This window comes from Gouania willdenowi, chromosome 10 (genome assembly GCF_900634775.1).
Source record: "Gouania willdenowi chromosome 10, fGouWil2.1, whole genome shotgun sequence".
Taxonomy (NCBI): domain Eukaryota; kingdom Metazoa; phylum Chordata; class Actinopteri; order Blenniiformes; family Gobiesocidae; genus Gouania; species Gouania willdenowi.
Window position 1 is genome coordinate 17,952,299 of NC_041053.1, and position 20,820 is coordinate 17,973,118.

The 20,820-nt window shown below is 40.6% G+C and overlaps 2 protein-coding genes across 12 annotated transcripts in view; one reads left to right on the forward strand and one right to left on the reverse strand.

Moving 5' to 3' along the window:
- LOC114470848 (uncharacterized) overlaps nucleotides 1-20,526 on the forward strand; it is a 90,401-nt gene extending 69,875 nt beyond the window's left edge. For 4 of the 11 annotated variants that reach the window (XM_028459194.1, XM_028459191.1, XM_028459190.1 and 1 more), the window contains 5 exons: nucleotides 16,291-16,608; nucleotides 16,693-16,947; nucleotides 17,024-17,203; nucleotides 17,286-17,390; nucleotides 18,699-20,525. In XM_028459194.1, the coding sequence (XP_028314995.1) occupies nucleotides 16,291-16,608; nucleotides 16,693-16,947; nucleotides 17,024-17,203; nucleotides 17,286-17,390; nucleotides 18,699-18,877 (1,037 nt within the window). In that variant the 3' untranslated portion in view covers nucleotides 18,878-20,525. Of the gene's footprint in view, nucleotides 1-16,290; nucleotides 16,609-16,692; nucleotides 16,948-17,023; nucleotides 17,204-17,285; nucleotides 17,391-18,698 lie in introns of all 11 variants that reach the window. The other 7 variants (XM_028459193.1, XM_028459187.1, XM_028459192.1 and 4 more) reach the window with 4 other exon arrangements.
- On the reverse strand, nucleotides 5,427-9,104 carry LOC114470849 (uncharacterized protein K02A2.6-like). The gene is made up of 2 exons (XM_028459201.1): nucleotides 8,857-9,104; nucleotides 5,427-6,962 (listed from the first exon to the last, which is right to left on the reverse strand). The coding sequence occupies exon 2, from the start codon at nucleotides 6,938-6,940 to the stop codon at nucleotides 5,459-5,461; it is 1,482 nt and encodes a 493-aa protein (XP_028315002.1). The 5' UTR covers nucleotides 6,941-6,962; nucleotides 8,857-9,104; the 3' UTR covers nucleotides 5,427-5,458.
- Nucleotides 20,527-20,820: the final 294 nt, after the last annotated feature.

Here is a 20,820-nt window from a genome sequence, read left to right on the forward strand (position 1 = left end):
TACAGTTTTTTGCAAAATAAAAGTGATACTAAAATTTCATATTATTGCACATTTCATAATGGTTAATAGAAACAAAGCTAGTGTGTGCTTGATCATTGTCCTGTTTAGGTGTTGAACAGTCTCTATGTCTGTATGTATGTATGAAGGACCATCCAAATCACTCTTTCCTTCATCCTAAATGTGACTGTCAGTCACTGAAGCAGCTGCTTAGAGCTCCCACAATGTGATGCAGGGCTAAGAGACATGCTGCCCAAAATGGATGTTGACTTACCCAACAATGTTCTCAGTTTTCTGTTCCTCAAAATGTGATGTTTTTATCTTTTGACACCATCACATTTCGTCTCTCGATTGACAGATATCAATGAGTCGTTCCTCTTTAACATAGGCCAGAATAAACAGAAATGTGTTATCAGTCTTTAGCAGTGTCACAGCAAATTTGCGGTTGATCTCATTTGGAAACATGATTAATTGCTCTGGTTGAATGATGGAGTCCAGGCGAGGCATTGATGATTTTATAAAAAAGGTTTATTATAAAACTAAATAAAAAAAGAGTACAAAGATGGACAAAAATTAGTGACCGCCCAGGCGGAAGTCCGATGAATGAGTGGCACAGTTCTAACTCATCACGTATATTCCCCCTCAGTCCCCCTCCCTCCTCCCCCCAGGAGATAAAGAGGACAGAGAGGAGGAGGTGAGGGAAGAGAGTGAAAAGAGACAGTTTCTTCTTTAGGTCAAAACAACCAGTTCTCTGGTATCTCCTGATTGTCGTGAGTGTTGGAGGTGTGTGCGTGTATGGTGTTTGTGTGTATGAATGGATGCGTATTGGGTGTGTGTGTGAGTGTGTGATGCCTCTGTGTCTGAGGGATAAGATGTGTTTTGGGAAGCTGACCTCGAGAAGAGAGCAGAAAACATGAGACAGCAGAAATGAAAAGTCTCAATTTAAAGCCTTAAAAAGAATAAGGTCTATGAGTAAATATATGAGTAAATATGTTAATAAACATAACTAACAATTTTTTCCCTGACAGCAGCAACTTTAACACCTCAAGCTTTGAGTCATCCTCAAAGTTAATGACAGCATGACAGTCAAATGTGTTGAGGTTAGTTTGTCTGTTGTGCTCTTGAGCAGAGTTTTGCAGTCATTCTATCAGGATCAAGGTGTTATGTTCAAAACAGCCCATTTTAAGATACAAACATGGGCAGACATGAAAATGACCAAATCTGCTATTTATAATAATGTGAATAATATTTAAAATAAATGTCAGAAAAATATCAACCCTTGTTAAAGGAAACAACTCAAATTCACTAATTTCTAGGAACACCCATCAAGCTCCAGATTAGACCATAATTTGTCCTTAGTACACCTTTAATTCTTGGTGAGAAACAATCAATATTGTGTCGGCGTTGGACTTTTTTATTTGGGGTTAATATTAAAAAATGGACAAAGTCTTTGACACGAGCTGGGGGATTCGACCGCCAGTCAGGCGTATTCCAGACCGAGACAGTTGGAGCAGACCGTGTATCTGACAAAAGCGAGCCTGAGAGCATCCCGTTCCCTCCTTGGGAGGAGCCTCCGCCTCCATGGCCATGCTTGACACAGGCAGGACGGCAGGTGGAATTAGCCTTGGCTACCACATGGCGGCTAGCAGGTGCTAGCAGGGATGGAGGCCTACGCATGCTGGAGGACAGCGCATTGGTCCGAAACAGCAGCTGGCTTTCTGGTGTCTGGAGGCTCAGATACCGGTGGTATGGAGCTTTTGGCCGGGCCGTTCACTGTCGTGAGTGCTCGGGAGGATGGCCAACATGCCGAGGAGCCCGGAGGCGTCAAAGGCAGAGCAGCCTGGGGCGACAGGTAGTGTGCTGAGGCCTTGGGGTTCTGGACCTGGGCAGAGTTCGAAGCAGGGCGGTCACCGTAGTGAAAGCACCGTGAAGAAGGCCAATGTGCCCAGGAGCCCGGAGGCGTCGAAGGCAAGGCTGGGCCAATGCTGTTGACTACAGCTGTTGCGTTGATGTCTGGGAACTCTGGACATGAGTTGATGCAGAGACATGTTGTGCTGATGTCTGGAGCTCTGGACATGACTCGATGCAGAACTCAGAGCGGGGTGGTCACCGGAGTGAGAGAGCCGGTCGAGGACCAATGTGCGCCGAAGCAACAGCGTTGAAGGAGAGCCGACAGCCGGAGCTCTGAGATTCACTTAAAGTGAATGGAGCAGCCCTTAACCGAGCAGAGCAAAGTAAGCACTGGCTGCTTCTCAACCTGTTGTGGTCCACGCAATGCATCTATAATTACCAGCGTCCGTCGACTGGAAACTAAAGATCCGCCTGTAGAAAGTTAAGCTGGTAAAAACACGAGATGTGCATGAGAGAGTAGACGTGCTTGAATGAGGAACTGCACCTCTGCCCTCTCTCTTATAGTGGGTAGTAGTGTCCCTGGAAGATGGACAGTTCTTCCAGCCAAATCAGGGCTTGGGGGATTGAAAAAAGTGCTTCTGAGGGCTGCAGGGAGTGTGCATCCCATAGTGAGACATTTCACTAATTATTGTGAAATACAACTGTACTTTCTACTCCTTACATTTTAAATGAGCTCATTACTTTTAAGACCTTTGAAGATGACATCAGGACGTAAAAAGACGCAAACAAACAACCAAGAAGCTGGGACTAATTTTCAGACCAAAAAGGGCACGTCTCCATTCCAGAAACCTGGAGAACATGATTCTCTTGAGGCTAAAATGTAAAATGTTGGTAGTTTGAGTTTTTTCTGTTAGTTTTATAACATTTTCACATTTTTTAAAATGGTAAACTCAAAGCTGCTCTGGGTTTAATTGAGCATTTGCATTTTTCTTTTCTTGAAACATTTTATTTACAAAGTGTATCTATGAGTGCTAAATTTTCCAGGTGTTCATAAACTGTAACAGATTTTATTTATTTCCATGTATCAGTTTTCTACAAGTTCTTAACAATTTTATACTTAAAGCTGCTTTGGCTTAGTAGACTCAGGGACGCTAGCCTGGAAGCTAGTAGACTCAGGGATGCTAGTCTGGAAACTAGCAGACACAAGAACTCTAAGCTGACAGTTAGGAGGCTCAGAAAATCTAGCCTGGAAGCTAGGAAACACTGACTGGGAACTGGACTGTAACTAAGGACTGGATAAAGGCTGGATACTGGACTCCAACTGAGTGTTGTGTGCTGAGGAGGGACTTAACTTTTGATGGTGCTTAGATTCTGGTGACGAGGAGGACCTGGGGGCTGAAGACGTCTCCGGAAGTGGAGTACAGGGAGAACCTAGCAACCTCCTGATCTGCTTCTTTGCTTTCTCCAATGTCTCCGCTACGGCAGGGACTCTTTCTAGAGCAGGCCAGAGATGAATGACCACACAAACTCCCATCAGTGTCCACTCTCTCCTAGGGATAGATGGTCTCCATCAGTTTGGAGAGCAGGGGGTCCAGCTCGGCAAGAAGCTCCTTCATCTTGCTGCAAGATGAAAAATCCCACTGGGTCTGCTGGTGGCTGGGACATTCTGTCTCGTGCAGGTGTAGGTGCAGACCCAAATGCAGGGATGGAGGCAGAGCTCAGGTGCATTAAACCAATAATTATTGTTCGCTTAGGCATGGTCAGGCTAGCAGGGATTCGGCACACAGGTGGTCATTCCAGGGAGGCAGAGGTATCCAAAAACACAAAAGGGCACAACCAAGAACAATGGAGCGAGGGTAAACAAGAAGAATGCTCAAAAGCAAAAACACTTGTTGTTGATCCTAGCATGGAACCAAGCCCAGAGGGGTATTCCATAAAGCAGGTTATGTTCAAACTCTGAGTATGTTCGGGCTCAAATGAGGGAAACTCTGAGTATCCCATTCCTAAACGCGAGGTATGTTCTTCTTTGAGTAGGTTACCCTGGCAACATTGTCCGTGAACTAAACCTGGTCGCTGGCAGGTTTTATCAAAGAAACCCTGGGTTTCTACCTGGCTCCGCCCACCTGAACACCGTTTCTGAACACTTAAATGAACCTTAACACTCTTCTCTGAAACACATTAGTAACATCACACACCACAGACGTGTTCACATCATTACTAATGTGTTGCTTTATGTTTTTTTTTTTTTGTGCTAACGGTAGTTTTCTTTCTAACATTGTGGATACAGAGCATTAAGTGAAACACATTGAGAGGTTGATCTGCATTAAAACATCTACTGATGTCTGTAGTAAAGTTCCCTGGGATACCTGTGGATAATGTAAAGGAGGAGATAATTTGAATGAATCCACTTTTAAGGCTCGATTGTTGTTTTATATTGTTATACAGTTAAATCTGTAGATCATGCATCTTTGAAGTTATGATGGCGCAGTGAATTGTGATGCTGTGCTTGGAAGCGATGGGTCACGGGTTCGCGTCCCGCTTCAGTGTTTTTTGTGACATTTTTTTAATGACATTACATTAAAAATCAATATAAATGATGCAATATCAAGCGGCAGTCACTGTCTTTATATCCAGTGTAACAGGAGGGCTCTCTATGCAGACATCCTATGCTGCTGCCACGTCTCAGACACATTTTATTCATATTGTTCCCCACTCGTCACGTCACTGAAGAGATAAAGTGATGAAGCGACCAAAAAGTGTGACTAAATACGGGTGATTTAAAGGGGACATATCATGCTAAATCCACTTTTTTAGCCCTTAAATGCATTTTGTTGTATATTTAGAGTGTTTAGAAGTACACAAAAGTTGAAATTAGTCTCTTCAGGTGCTCCGTTGATATCTTTATATTCTGTTTTGGTCATATTTTTCAATCTGTTTCGATTTTTCTATTCTCTATTACGTTTTTTGAACAATAACAGTCACAGTATTTGCAGCGGAACTGCCAAATTAGGACATCGACTCCAGGCCCAACACTTTGAGCAATCCGCCATTTTTATTTCTCGCTTTTATTTTGTAGTCCAAGCTCCAGGATGCCGAAGTTACGAGAGGAGAAATCAAAATGTTTGGTTGTTGGATGTAGTAACTCACACGCTTCATTACACCGTCTCCCAGCATCAGAATCAGAACCTTTTCAGAGTGCCTGGTTGTTATGTTTGTCACTTACATAACCTTGTAAAATAATAGATGAAAACTCCGGTAACGTTTTAAACATCTTTTACTCCACAGGTGCCTTATCACAACTCACACATTAGTGCGCTGACACTTTATACATAACGTATGCGCCTGTACACATGCGCAACATAAAGTAGTGCCTCTTACACAGTACTAACCATAGCTGCTTATGTCAATACATAACAATTCCTCCCTTCCAGCTTTTATGCACTTATGAAATTCAAATAAAAATACCAAGTAGGAGTTATGGCAAATAACTTCAAAAATAGAACTTACCTTTATAACAAATGCACAAGTATACAGTAGCATGTATTAACAATTCAATAAAACTTTTTTTTTTTTTTTTTTTAACAGTTACAACACTTGTTTAATTTTCTTTTTACAAATCAAGTCTCTCAGGTGGTTTACGGTTCCTTCCGGGGTATCTACGTCCCGGAGGGTCAGGCAGGTTTGTGATTGGTCTGGGACTGTTCACAGTCTCTGGTGTGGAGTTTATTTCCACTTCAGTCAAGTCGGGTGTTGAGATACTGTCTTCTTTATTTGCAGTACCAGTTGGTGTCACAGATCGGTTAGTGACATTTCCATGTGAGGCATCCAAAAGCTGATCGACATGTCTGCGCCAGACGACATCAGGTTGTAGGCCCACAGTATAAGAGAGTGGTCCTGATTGTGACAGAATCTCAGCTTGCTGCCACTTGTCACTTTGGTTGCGATAGTCTCGAGCCAGAACTTTTTGTCCAATATCGAATGATCTTAGTTTCCTTTGTTGTTGAGTGGGAGAACATTGTTTGTTAGTGACATGTTGACGGATGTCAGGTTTCAGAAGATCCAAACGACACCTTAAGTTTCTTCCCATGAACAACATTGCCGGTGATTGTCCTGTCGTTGAGTGTGGTGTGTTTCGGTATGCTAGTAGAAAGTTAGTTATCTTCTGTTGCAGAGGCACTCCTTCCTTCCTACTTGCTTTCATGGACTGTTTAAAAGTCTGCACGAAACGTTCAGCCAGCCCATTGGTAGCCGGATGATGAGGAGCAGAGGTGACGTGTTTTATTCCATTGCTTTTCAGGAAAACCTGAAATTCCTCACTGGTGAACTGCGTTCCGTTGTCGCTGACAAGCTGAAGCGGATATCCAGTGCGAGCAAAAAGCATCTGGAGTTGAGTCACCGTCTGCGCCGTAGTTGCTTTATTCACTCTGAAAACCTCAGGCCATTTCGAGTGTGCATCGACCACAATAAGGAACATGTGGTCCATAAAAGGTCCAGCATAGTCCACATGTATGCGTTGCCATGGAGTCGTCGGCCATTCCCAAGTGTGGACAGGAGCAAGCTGGGGTTGGCGCTGGGTTTGTTGACAACCTGTGCATGTTTTGACAAGAGCTTCTATGTGGTTATCAAGGCCAGGCCACCACACATAACTTCTCGCAAGGCTTTTCATTTTCACAACCCCCATGTGTCCATCATGCAGTGCGTTAAGCACTTTATCACGTAGTTTGGGTGGTACAATAACACGTGAACCCCACATGACACAACCGTGGCACACAGTAAGTTGATCCTTCCTTGTGAAATAGTCCGATAGTTCAGTTTCTCTCTGGGAAGGCCAACCGGTCATAGTTAAGTCATACACCTTAGATAGTAGAGGGTCATTTCTCGTTTCTTTGCTTATCTGTGCACTTGTCACAGGGAGAGGTTCCATTTGAAGCATGTGCAGGGGTAAAGCGGGGTCAGAGCCTTTACCTGTGCATGTCTGAGGAAGGCGAGACAGTCCATCCGCATTTCCATGTAGCTTTGTCCCCCTGTATTCAATGGTGTACGTGTGTGCTCCCAGGAACAGAGCCCAACGTTGTAGACGAGCTGCTGCCATCGCTGGAACACCTTTCTGTGGACTGAAGATGGAGATTAATGGCTGGTGATCTGTAATGAGAGTGAAATGCTTGCCATACAGATATTGGTTAAACTTTTTCACTCCCCACACTAAGCTTAAAGCCTCTCTGTCTATTTGTGCATAGTTACGCTCTGCAGGTGCCAAAGAGCGTGATGCAAAAGCAATGGGGCGTTCTGAGCCATCTGTCATTTTGTGTGACAAAACAGCACCAATGCCGTATGGTGAAGCGTCACAAGCGAGTCGCAGGGGCAACTTCGGGTCAAAGTGTGTCAAAACTTTTTCCGACACAATGAGTCTCTTTGCCTTTTTAAAGGCTTGTTCACAGTCATCAGTCCAGCTCCATTTTGTGTTTTGATGAAGAAGACCATTGAGTGGGTGCAACAAAGATGACAGATTTGGCAAAAACTTGTGATAGTAATTAATGAGGCCAAGAAATGAGCGTAATTGACTTACGTTTTCAGGTTGAGGAGAATTCACTATGGCCTCGATTTTATCTTGCGTTTTGTGTAGTCCATTTTTGTCTATCTTGTGCCCACAGTACTCAATGCATTCCTTGAAAAACTCACATTTCTTTTTGTTAGCTTTCAGTCCATAGTCCTCGAGTTTTGTGAGAACTGCATCCAAGTTTGCTAAGTGTGAGTCTTTGTCTGATCCAGTAACAATGATGTCATCCAAATAACATTGTGTACTTGGGATCCCTTGGAGCACCTGGTCCATTGCGCGTTGCCAGATTGCCGGGGCACTTGTGATGCCAAACACAAGTCTGTTGTATTGGTACAGTCCTTTGTGAGTGTTTATGGTGAGATACTTGCGTGAATTTTCATCCATCTCCATTTGTAGATAGGCCTGAGCAAGGTCTATTTTTGTAAAGTGCTCACCATTTGCCAAAGATGCAAAAATGTCATCAATGCGAGGAAGTGGATACTGGACTGCGTGCAGTACAGGGTTAACTGTTCCTTTGAAGTCACCACAAATACGCACTCGTTCTGAAGACTTCTTAGCCACTGGTACGATTGGCGTTGCCCATTCAGACCAATCCACTTTGGACAAGATCCCTTGATCCATTAGTTGTTGTAGCTCAGCTTCAACCTTTGGGCGTAGAGCATACGGTACCGGGCGTGCTTTGTGAAACTTTGGCTTTGCATCATTTTGAAGCTCTAGACACGCTTTAATGTTTTTCATGGTTCCTATGCCCTCGCTGAACACTGCTGCATGTTTCTCTAATATTTCTGACAGCCTTTGGCCTGTGAGCTGTTTAGAAGCAATGTTCATAGTCTTTATTTGTTGCCAGTTTAGTTTGATTTGTCTTAGCCATTGCCGTCCAAACAGCGGCGCACCTCCTTCTTTGAGAACAAACAGTTCCAGATTACATGTTTGATTTTTATATTTCACCTTTACTTTCAACTTTCCCAGAGGAGCTACTCTTTGACCTGTATATGTTTTCAGTTTCACACTTGTGCGAGACAACTTCATGTCTGGAAAGTTTTTCATGTAATCTTTGTTGGATATAAGTGACAGTGCAGATCCTGTGTCCAGTTCCATCTTTAATGGCACTCTATTGACTTTTGGTGTCACCCATATTACATCACTATCATCCTCATCAGTTGCATATAGTCCAACACAAGACAGTTCCTCCTCACTTGAGCTGTCGAACTCCGTTTCTGTGACTTTATGCAGCTTTTTCCCCCATTTTGCATTTGATTTCTCTTTATTGTATTTAGCTTTACACATCTTCTGTATGTGCCCCCTTTTTCTGCATTGCCTACAATCCTTATCTTTAAACCAACAGTCAGCTGGGTCATGTGATTGTTTACCGCATCTGAAACACGGCTTCGATTTGAAACTACGTTGCTTGGTTTGTAATTCATACACAGCGCATGCAGCGGCCTGTTTACCTTGAAGTTCAGTGGCGTCTCTCGCTGCTGTTTCCACCGACACAGCGACATCCACCGCACGTTGCAAGGTGAGCCTATCCTCCGTTAGAAGGCGTTTTTGAGTGCTCTCATTGTGTAGACCACAGACGAACCGGTCTCTCAGTGCGTCAGATAGTCCCACTCCAAACTGGCAATGCTCCGCCAGCCTCCTCAGTTCAGCTATGTACTCCGACACAGTCTCAGTCTTTGCTTGGTTTCTCCTATGGAATCTGAAGTGCTCCGCGATCACCAACGGGGCTGGATTCAGGTGATTTTTGAGAGTTTCCGTAATCTCACTGATCGTTTTGTCTGCCGGTTTATCCGGTGCAGTGAGGCTGCGGAGGAGATTATAGGTTTTTGCACCCATGAGGCTCAAAAGAACAGCCACTTTTCTCTCATCCCTGATGTCATTAGCTAAGCAATACTGTTCAAATCTTTCCACATAGATTGTCCAGTCCTCCACTCTACTGTCAAAAGTGTCCATATGACCCACAAACGCCGACATTGTGCCTCTTTATCGCGTCCAATCACGTTCTTTAGTCTCGTGTTATAATCGTCCCCAGCTCCGGCAATCCTATTTCCGGGTCGAGCAAACGAAAAACAGCTCGCAAAACCAAGTCCGTTTGTACCTTTTACTTGTCTTCGAGCATCCGCAGAAATTGCCCGGGTTCATGTGAATCCTCGTCGCCAGTTTTGTTATGTTTGTCACTTACATAACCTTGTAAAATAATAGATGAAAACTCCGGTAACGTTTTAAACATCTTTTACTCCACAGGTGCCTTATCACAACTCACACATTAGTGCGCTGACACTTTATACATAACGTATGCGCCTGTACACATGCGCAACATAAAGTAGTGCCTCTTACACAGTACTAACCATAGCTGCTTATGTCAATACATAACACTGGTTGAGTTTTATTTTTCAAGGAAATGTACCCACATCTGTGGGTAAGGTCATTTTTGTGTGCGTGAAGCACTTCAAGGATGACTGCTTCAGCAACCTCCGCCAGTATAAAGAAGGATTTGCCGAAAGACTTTGTCTGATTGAGGGTTCAATTCCTTCTATCTTTGGAGACGACGAACAGAGCACTTTGGTAAGCTGTAAATAACGCTAAAAAGTGTGATGATAAGACGTCCCTGTCAATGTTTTGTTAGCATAAGCAGTTACACCGTCTTCATATGTTAGCACTGTGTGCTCATTTTAGATCCTTGATGATATGGCCGACGTGATTTAATTTAAGTCTAAAGTTTTCATTAGTCATTTCATTTTGCCGTTTTAGTCTCCGAAAAGACTGTATTAAAATGCATTTTGTGACGTTAGCTTGGTGCTAGCGTTAGCTCAGTGCTAGCGTTTGCTCGGCGCTTGTGTTAGCTCACTTGTTAACATCCATATGAAGACGTTGTTCTGCAGGTTCATCATCTTCATTTTCATCTCGCTCCGCCGGGTCTGACTCTGGCTCGAACATGTAAGGCTGGATGGACAAGTATTCCGTTGTTGACAATTTGTAAATAACGTGAATAAAAAGTTTCTGCCCCACTAGATAATCGTATCTCTTCTATCAAACTACAAAAATGGCCGAACAGGGTGGAGTTGAACCGAGTGTCACCTCTACAACCTGGAGAGGGGCGGGGTATGGAGTGTCTCATTTGCATTTAAAGAGACCAAAACAAGTTGCTCTCAGAAGCACATCAGAAAAGGGGTAGAAAAGGGGCCCGTGGAGCTATAATAATGAGGAATTCAGACCCAAGCATTGCAGTTCCGCTTTATATAGACCACAACTGTATGATTTATATGTAAAAAGGAAGGATTTAAAAGCATGATTTGTCTCCTTTAAGCCACTATAGTCACTGAAGACTGAACGCACCTTTAGAACAGGCTCATATTCCTCAAACACCGGCTTATTTCACCCATAAGGGTGAATAAATCACTCTCTTCCGTTTGGTTGTCATGCCATTTGAGTAAATCTCTGATCCATTGATGATGGCTTTTTATCCCGCGCGTGCACATAAGTAACCAAAGGTTTACATACTCAGGGTTGATTGACCCACTTCATACCAGCTGTAATTGACCCAGAGTTTATGGATAGACTCAGAGTTTGTTAACCCTCCTTTATGGAATACCCCTCAGGTCACAAGTGATAACGTAGTAAATGACCCAGCACTGAACTGAGGCAAAGCCTCTCCATTTAAACACAGAGCAGTTAATTGCAGCTGGTGAACAATCACCAGCAGCTGGTGCCTTGCAGGAGAAAGCTGCTGGGAGGGAGGCCAAGAGTTCCTGCCTTCCCTACAAAATAAAACCCCATCCTGACAACTTGAGTATTGAAAACTAGTACTTTTGCCACCCCTGGTTGTCTGCATGTATGCTGTAATACCAGTGATCACTGGCTGTTAAATTGTAAAATATACCATTCTTCAATGGTTTAAATTTCAGTGTTCAATGTTTTACTTGATGAACACCTTTGTTTTAGTTTGTAGATTTGCTGTCGCCCCCTGGTGGCCCAGAGAGGCCCTACAATTGTTTTCATGAGTAATGTTTGGAGCAAAAACCAACAAAAGATCTTGGAGAACATGCAAAGTTCACTGAAAGCCTTTTGTCGGGGAAGTTACGACATAGCTAAACTGTATCAAAAAATTTAAAAAATGAAATTAAAATTAAAAGTTTAAATAAAAAATTCCAAACAAAATCAGTAAAAACGTGCTGCGACTGCATTAAAGATCACATTCTTAACACAGACTAAATATCACTAATATGACACTATTAAACAGAGACATCACTAATATCAACTCTTTCACAATGGAATATTTAACAATGAAACCAACCAATGATATTTCTGCAACTAATTATGTCAGAAATCTGAAATTTTAGGTTTCCTTCTGTACTTGCTTGGTTACTAATTAATAGAGACAATTCTGTAGTGGTTAAAATATCTGCCTCAAAGCAAAAGTGCCTTGGTTTGATTTCAGGTTATTTGGGGTCTTTATGTGTAGAGTTTGCAGGTTCTCATTGCTTTGTTTAGGTTTTCTCCAGGTTCTCCTGTTTTGAAGGAGTGACAGCGACAGAACAACCATAATAAACTTAAAGTGGAATCAAGTGTTTACAAGATCTGAGAATTATTGTATGCAAAATTAAAATTGCAATAAACCAGCCACCGTTTCAGATTTAAGTTTAATTCTGAATTAAATTTGTATTCGGAATTAAGTTTAGGAGGTCAGTTTAAGAGGAATTCTAAATTAAAGGGGAATTGAAGCTCCCATGTACACATGGCCATTTTTCTTGTTCGTCCCACCTGATATCAAACTGGGATGTAAATGGCCCCTGATGTGGAGTGCAGTTTGACACCCCTGCTCTAAAATGTCATTGAGAAGACAGATAAGGCTGTAACCTAATGATCTTCAGCTCACGGTTAACACGGAGCCGTATAGAGAGAAAGTTGCAACAAAAGTTGACTATTACAACACAATTTGTGATGAGTTTTGAACGGTAAGAGACGTTGAAATAATTCCATTGGATATTATTATTATCATTATCAGAGTATCTAAACCCATTAACGTGTGCATTAAAGCATGTTAGTGGATTTTCCTCCCCTAAACTAGTAGATTAAGGGATCATTAGCAGATAACAGATGAGGCTAGGATATGCTAACGTTACTGGATAAAGTTAGCAACACACAGCCTTAACTACAAGGTTCAATTTTATTAATGCTGCAGCCATTTCATCCAACAATGAAAATTAGAGAAAATACTTTTAAACGTGATTTATTTTTGCTGTAGTAAATTAAATACATGAGTGGATGAATTAATTAATTAATCATCATAAAAATAATTAATTAATTAATGCCTGAAAATGTGCCTGCAGAGTTTACTTCACGCACAAAACTCAGTTTTATCTACCCACATAGGCTACATACAGTATCTTCATTTTTTTAAAATGTATTTTTATCAAACAGTAAGCTTTTTAATTGTGTTATTTGTGAAAAATGCAAATGAAGTGTTTGAATATGATTACTTCACAGATTTTTTTATAGTTATACATTTATTTTGAGATCACTCCTGCTGCCTTTGGCAAACCATTTCTTTCTCCTCTCTGGTTCGGTTGGGAAGCCATACATTTTCACTCCTTTTTCTGAGCAATTGGAGCATCCCCATGCAGCACAGCATACCATGGTGGCGACTACATGCAAGGACACCACGTATGAAAGGCACAGACAAACTGAAAGACAAGTTATTAATGTCTCTGACTTTGTTAGACATTTATTTAATGAAGTCATCTTGGTACATAAGAGCATAGTCAAAATATAATGTCTTATTTTATATATGTATAACATAATAACTATGTTTTCAATGTGTCCTGTCTTGATTTGGAGTGTTTTTTTAATGATATCTGAGAGTCAAAGATTACATTAAATCAATAAGATTACATAGAAGAATACGTAGCCGCATCGACTGCTGCCGCCCACTAGAGCTGTGCGTCAACAGGGCGGCCATCTTGGACTGGTGGCAATCACTCCTACAGTGTATTACATCTATAGAGGAATGATGTGCTTACACTATTAAAGTTGTCATAAATCGCTCTATTCTCAAGCAATTTTCACGAGGTTTGTCTGACAAACGTCAGACATGATAGATACTGTAGATGGATAGATAGATAGATAGATAGATAGATAGATAGATAGATAGATAGAATTATTGTTATTGTTATTGTTATTGCTATTGCTATTATTATTATTATTATAACCATTACTATTATTACTATCACTATTACTATTATATCATGATCATTTTTTATTTTAGCCAAAGAACTGAAATATTGAAGGATGTGGGTGTGAAGTTTAAAGGTAGGGTAGGCGAATTTCAAAAGCTAGCATGATTTTGAATATAGCCTCCCTGATGGCTCCGCCTTTACCCCCCTCGCCCCTCCCCTCTGTGCTCTGTCTCACTCACATGCACGCACACAGCTGCTGCTGAAGCAGACCTCAGCTCATCACTTGTATTGTGTAGAAACTTTGTTGTCTCATGTCTCATTCAGAAGTGAGTAAACAATAAACTTTACCATCATATATGTTAAAAAACATGACCAAAAAACTGTGTTTTAACTCTAGCAGATGTGACGCGCTTTCAGTGAGAGCTCGTGCATGTGAGTGATCGAGAATGAGCAGGGAGACAGGGAGACGTGATTGGTTAAAAAAAAACGGCTAGTTTTTTTCCATTGGTTGAAGTTATTACAGATTTACAGCTGCTACAGATGATGGATTTTCTTCATTCCTTTTTCAGAGCACATAAGTTCTTAATTTCTGTCAGGACATAAAGACAATTTCAATCAAAAACTTAAAAAGGGTATCTGGAGGAAACCGCCTACCCGAGCTTTAAGTGTTGAGTGGTAAAACCAGCATTTGAAATATATCCAAGCACCTTGTGTCACAGCTACATGTGTGATGTTTTTAAAAAATTAAACAGTTTGGAAATCGGTTCAAAATGCAACGAATAATTCTACTTAGAGATTGAGAAACAGCTCTTTCTGTCATTATGTCCATGTACTGCTGCCTCCACCACCACCGGTCCATGATGGCGGTGCTGTTGACGTGTCCCTCCACAGTTGATGCGGCGTCTACGTATATGATGTCTATGCACGTGACGACCAAGGCATTTTGAACTTCCGTTGTTGCAACTCTCTCTCTATACGGCTCTGAGCCCTCCTAGTGGCAGGCTCTGGGCTCTGGGTTAACATCGTCAACCCTTAGACTGGCCACACCTTTGTGTGGTATACATCAGTTTCTAATTGTGACTGTTCTATTAATTGTCACACACACACACACACACACACACACACACACACACACGCACACACACACACACACACACACACACACACACACACACACACACACACACACACACACACACACACACACACACACACACACACACACACACGCACAGCTAGTGTTGAAAGAGGAAGTGTGACAGATATCCCTTCCTCTTCTCCTCCTCACACTAAATATGTTCACATTTAAACTAGTTCTGCTGACAGGCTTCACACACTCCTCTCAGAGGTTGGATGATAACAGCTCACACTGCAACGTGCACAAGTTTTGCTTGGATTAAAAACAAAAAACAATCCTGAGAGGTGCTGACTGTGTCCACTCACACACATGGAAGCTGTGATAGGACTTCTGCTTGTGTTGCTCCAAGTGTCGTTTGGTGAGTTTTTAAAAAAGATGTAATTTGTGATCCATGACAAGTTTTGCAGGAGTGTTATTATTGAGTAAGATATTGTAATGGAAGTTCATGAGGCCAGAATTCACAGAGGGACAACACCAACACTGACTACCGACCCAATAATAAACAGAAAAACAATAACAGCCGACTGGAGTTCCAACTCATGACCCTGGGTCTGCAAACCCTACACAATACTTGTACACTCAAATTGTTACAGACGTAGGTGAAGGTGATGTATTTATAATAAATGATAGTCTTTAAGCAGAATCCAACATTATTTCTATGAAGAACAATACCTACAAAATAAAAGATTGCATCAAATTGTTGATTAACTTATACTTGTGCCACCATTTATGTTAAATAATTCGAGGAGTAAAACTAAGGGGCCATAGACCATATGATGTCCACCTGACTCTAATTATTGAGTGGGTCATGTATTGATGTAACATCAGAGTTTCTGAACAAAAATCATATAAAAATTGGACAGGCAAACAAAACTTGATGTCAGTTTTGTTTATTGTTGCACTGTTATATCAGTCATTATACAAAAAACACCAAACCTGTGAATTGCATTGTTTTGTCAAATTGAAAATTAATTTACCAAGTGAGTTATGATCAAGAGATGATGGTTAGTTGCAAAAATTCTATGTTAAACACAATTTCAAGGTTATAAACAATAGATTAAAGATCATATAATGCTGTAATGAAATTTAAAAAACAAATGTATACTAACACAATGGGCAACCCTGGCCTGTACTGCCAGGAGGTTTAATATTGACAATTTGTTGAGAACCATTTGTAAACAACTTAAATGGCAAATATATTTGATGTAATAAAGTTTTATCTTATAGTTATATGTGCTCAAATGGGCTCAAACTCTAGATAAATTAAATATACAAACATGTTAATATTATTGTAAAATGACACATTGACTGTTAATTTACACTCTTTTAAAACCACAGTCTAAATTTGATTTATATTATACCGTGAAGAAAAAGTATCCTCAGTGTTTAGCTTGTTTGATGTTGAAATGATTTAAATGAAAATGAATCTATAACTAACTTTCAAATCATAGAGAACACTTGTTTGAAACAATTCACAATGAGAACCTTTTTAAGAAAAACACATTTGTAAGGTGCAGTTTCAGAAAGACATGCAAAGTAACAGATCAGACTGTAATTCTTTTGTGTTGCAGGTGTGGAAAATCACTGTGATGGCAGACAGAATAACACTCAGTGTTATGCAGCTTTGGATGGATCTATATTCATCAGGCTGATGGACAGCGCTGTAGAAAATCACATATACAACTGGTTTAAAGATACAAGTAAATTATTGGTAGTGAATAATAAACATGTTATAACAAATACTTTAGAGAAGAGAGCAGCTTTTACTACACAAAATAGTACTTATAGAATAAATCAACTAAATTCGAGTGACAGTGGCCAGTATCGACTTGAAGTTTTTGCACAAGGGGTAAAAAAAGAAGAACGGATACTAAATTTGTCTTTTCAAGGTCAGTTGTTTCTTTTTGGTTTGTCCATATAGAGTAAAGTTTACACTCAGATTATATATAATCTGTAAACAATCTCTTACACAGCTCCAGTATCTTCTGTCCAGCTCGTCCCTACATGTCTTTCTATGGGGGAGAAGAAAGTTTCCTGCTCCTCTAAAGGGGACAGTCTTCTCTACAGCTGGACTCTGGATGGACGCCCTCTAACAGACTCTGACCTCGTCCCAAAGGGCAACAACACCAACAATGTCCACCTGAAACTACAAACTATAGGAAAACTGGTCTGTCATGTCCAAAACAAAGTCAGCAAAAGCTCTGGTGAAGTGACGTTAACCACTTGTGGTGAGTTAAAAAAAAGATGAATGTAGAACAGGAATAATCAAAGCATGCCTGATAAAGTGCACGTCTTTGTTTCCAGGTTACATCTTCATAAACTGCACTTTGTCCAATGGGACAGACATATTGCAGTGGGTGGTTGAGGACACTAACACGTTGTGTGTTGACCCAACAACAGCCCCTATGGGTAAGGAGCCTCCCATTGATTCAGGTACTGTCACTTCTACCAATGTGACAAGCAGCAGTCATGACCTGGACTTTTGTAAGTCTAGACTTGCTGCTGCTGCTGACCATTGAGGACTCATTCTATACCTGTTTTTATGGGACTGTTTTTTTCCAACCAGGGACTGTGGCTCTGATTGGGATTTCACTCTCTGCTCTGGTCTGTATCCTCCTTTTGGCTTTAGTCGTGATCTGTGTTCAGAAGAAAAAGCCAAACAAACCAAAAGGTATGAAAATGTGATGTGGTGCTGATTTCTCCCAAACATTATTGCCCCATGTACCCCTTAGCTCATGTTATACATTATTTATTTGTGTCTGCAGGCTCGTCTAAACTCTTTCCTGTGTCTCGTCCAACATTACCTTGAATTTAGGCCTTTTTATTCATTTATTTCTAATCTTTTGCTCGTTTTAGAATTTGATTTTCACCTTTTGGTGTATTTTCAAAAGTTGTGCCACAAATTATGTTTGATGGATGAAAGAAAAAGCCTGTGCACATTTAAAAAAAATCTATAATGTTAAAAAATAAGCTTGAATGTTTCTATGTACCTCCTGAAAGGTGTTCAAGTACCCCTAGGGGTACATGTACCCCAGTTTGGGAACCACTAGAATATACAGAAATCACTACAAACACCTAGGGAGTATATATAATATAAAATAAAATATTAATGTATTTATTGATTTAATGTTAACCTATAAGTATGATTTGTTTGTTAAAAGGCCATACATATAATGCATATTTATATTGTCTAATACTACTGTAATAATAAGTAAATAATTTTTCATTTGATTTTAAAACCTTCACATACTAAACATTAAATCAAATCCTAGTAGTCTATTAAATCAATCTAATCTTAAAAGCTTACATTCCAACCATGATGTGCCTCACTGTATCAGCCTCAGGAGATGATGGATGTATGAAGAACTTCTCAGATTGTTCATATCTAAAGTGTTGTTCTCCTGAGGCTGTTTAATGTCAGACAGTCAACCATGTGACACTGAAAACTCTCTAAGTTGGACATGTTTAGGGTTTGTGCAGTGCCGGTGTGTGTCGTCTCTCTCCAACAGTCTGTGAAAGCACCACACACACATCCAGGTACACAGGACCCACCACAGAGAGCAGGGGTCCTACGTAGATCCCGCCACAATGATGTTGCTGGCCTTGGCATTTTCTGCATTTTATTTTGTGTGTGACAATCTGACGGACATGTCTAGTGTTTTGGTCATTTATGCAAGTACGGAACAAACAGTGTTCCGTTTGTTCAGATTAGGAGAACCCCCTTCGTCACTCCAATTTAGTAACCTTTCTTGTTTTATTCACATGTTGTTAACATGTTGGCCTCTGAAATTTCCTACAGCTTCCTACACACACATGTCGTTGCAGAGCTGAGTATGAGGGTTGCGCCCATTAAATATTTGCCAAATCTTCCCCGCCAATGTGACACATTTCATGAAAACACTTATCAAGCATTTTCTATGATTATTCTCAGTTTTAATCTTATCATCATTACTGTTTTTACTGTCTCTCTCCCCAACAGAACCACAGGATGACCAGGAATTAACCTACGCGGCTGTCAAAGTGGTTCAGAGGCCAGGGACGCTAGAGGTGCACAGGTCAGAGGTGGAGGTGGAGTACGGCGAAGTCAAGTTTTCACAGCAACCTCGACAGATTCAAGTACCGCCAGATGACTGTGTGTATGCCAGAGTCTATAAATGAAAACAGGGCGTGGCTCTTTTTATCACAGACAGAGGGCACGACATGATCTCAGGTTGCTTGAAGGGCTTCCCTGTTTAATGATGAAAAATCTGGGTGTCACCGTTGAGAGGACTCCAAACCCACATCAATAATACTTTTTACCCCCTCTACCACTGCCATTCTTGTACATACTCTTGTCAATCACTGAAACTCCTGAAACGCCAATGTCCAGAATTAGAGTTACCTGCTCCACTGATGTTCTTTAAAAATTTGCATCAACTACAAAATCCTCCTTCTGACATTTAAGGTCATCTTAAGGTCATCTTCAATGTCACCCCTCTATATCAGTCCAGACTGACCCACACCATCAGCTCACTAATGTTATTCAAAATGAAGCTAAAAACCCATCTGTTCAGGATGGCCTTTCTCTCTGGGATCACAACTGCTGTATCTAATCTTGATATGTTGAATGTAATGTTCTTGCACTGCCTTTTCACAATAATTTTATTGTAAACATTCCATGTATAGTGACCCTAAGTGCTAGAAAGAAGCCTTTTATGAAAATAATGACAATAATAATGTAATGAAAAGGATGTGAATATTGTTTTTGTTTGTATTCCTTAATAATTGTTTTTGGTTTAATTTAAACCACACCCATGGGAGGGGCTAACCTGTTAAAAGCAGTGTAGGAAACTGCATAGAGGGCAGTCTTTCTCTGGAGGTGCATGTGGGAGCAATGTACCTGAGCATTTCTGAAAGCCTCTCAGCTGAAAGTAGAGCTGGGACCAGGTTGTGTTTTTTTTTTTTTTCTCTTGATGTAAATATTTGTGTTCCACTGTAAATATTGAGCACCGGCACCATTTTTGGAAAAATAAATGAAAGTCGACTTGCCATATGGATGGTCGTGGTTCTTCTTTTTGAACGAAAATCGAACCCCGCCACAGATCACAACTGCTGTATCTAATCTTGATATGTTGAATGTAATGTTCTTGCACTGCCTTTTCTCAATAATTGTATTGTAAATATTCCATGTATAGTGATCCTAAGTGCTAGAAAAAAGCCTTTTATGAAAATAATGACAATAATAATGTATTGAATTTGTATATTTACTGTATATAGTGTCTTTCATAGACACTCAAAGGGCTTTACATTGCATTATTCATTCACTCCACACAAATGGGGGGTAAGCTACTATTGTAGCCACAGCTGCCCAGGGGCAGACTGACTGAAGCAAGGCTGCCATAGTGTGCCATTGGCCCCTTCATCCACCATCAATGTATCTTCTCCTGAAAATCCCTGCTGAAATTTCACTGTAAGGTTTCATGAACTATTAGGCTGAAATAATTAGTTGTTATTTATCATTTAATGTATATAAGAATGTAGTTTATAATTGTTATCCATTTACTATTTAATTTCACTACTTAATCTGTACAACCTATAACGTTTCTTCCATTTAGAATTTTAAGCATTAAAGTTTTTCTTTCCCTCATTAAACTGCATTTATTACCAGATATTTGCTGGATGTGTTCAGTAAACTTTGACTCAGAGTTTCATTGTGTTCACGGAAAATTTCTATTTGTGACTCAATGACCCACAGAGTGATTTGCTGAGAAATGTCTTGTCTTTTGAGAAGTCGCACATAAGCAGATATTTTTTTTTTTCCGTGATGTAAGGACTTCTGCTTTCCTTGCTGGAGTTTCTTATTCTTACAAAACTACCTAAAATAAATATAGCAATAGGCACTACTACTGTGGCTTTCCTGTAAAGATCCAGCTGGAGATGCTTTTTGTAGAAGTACTTTTTTCTTTTCTTTTTATTCTTTTTCTTAACAGTAAACTGCCATCCATCTTAGTTTCACTGTTTAAAAAAGGTTTGTGTAGACTGCAGACTGGAGTGCAAAAGGTAAGTTGACGTGACAATGAAGGACATCACCACTACATCACTGCACTGGCTTCCATCATATC

Excerpts from the sequence above, each read along its gene's own strand:
- LOC114470849 (XM_028459201.1), bottom strand. The coding sequence starts at position 6,940 with ATGGCAGCAGCTCGTCTACAACGTTGGGCTCTGTTCCTGGGAGCACAC.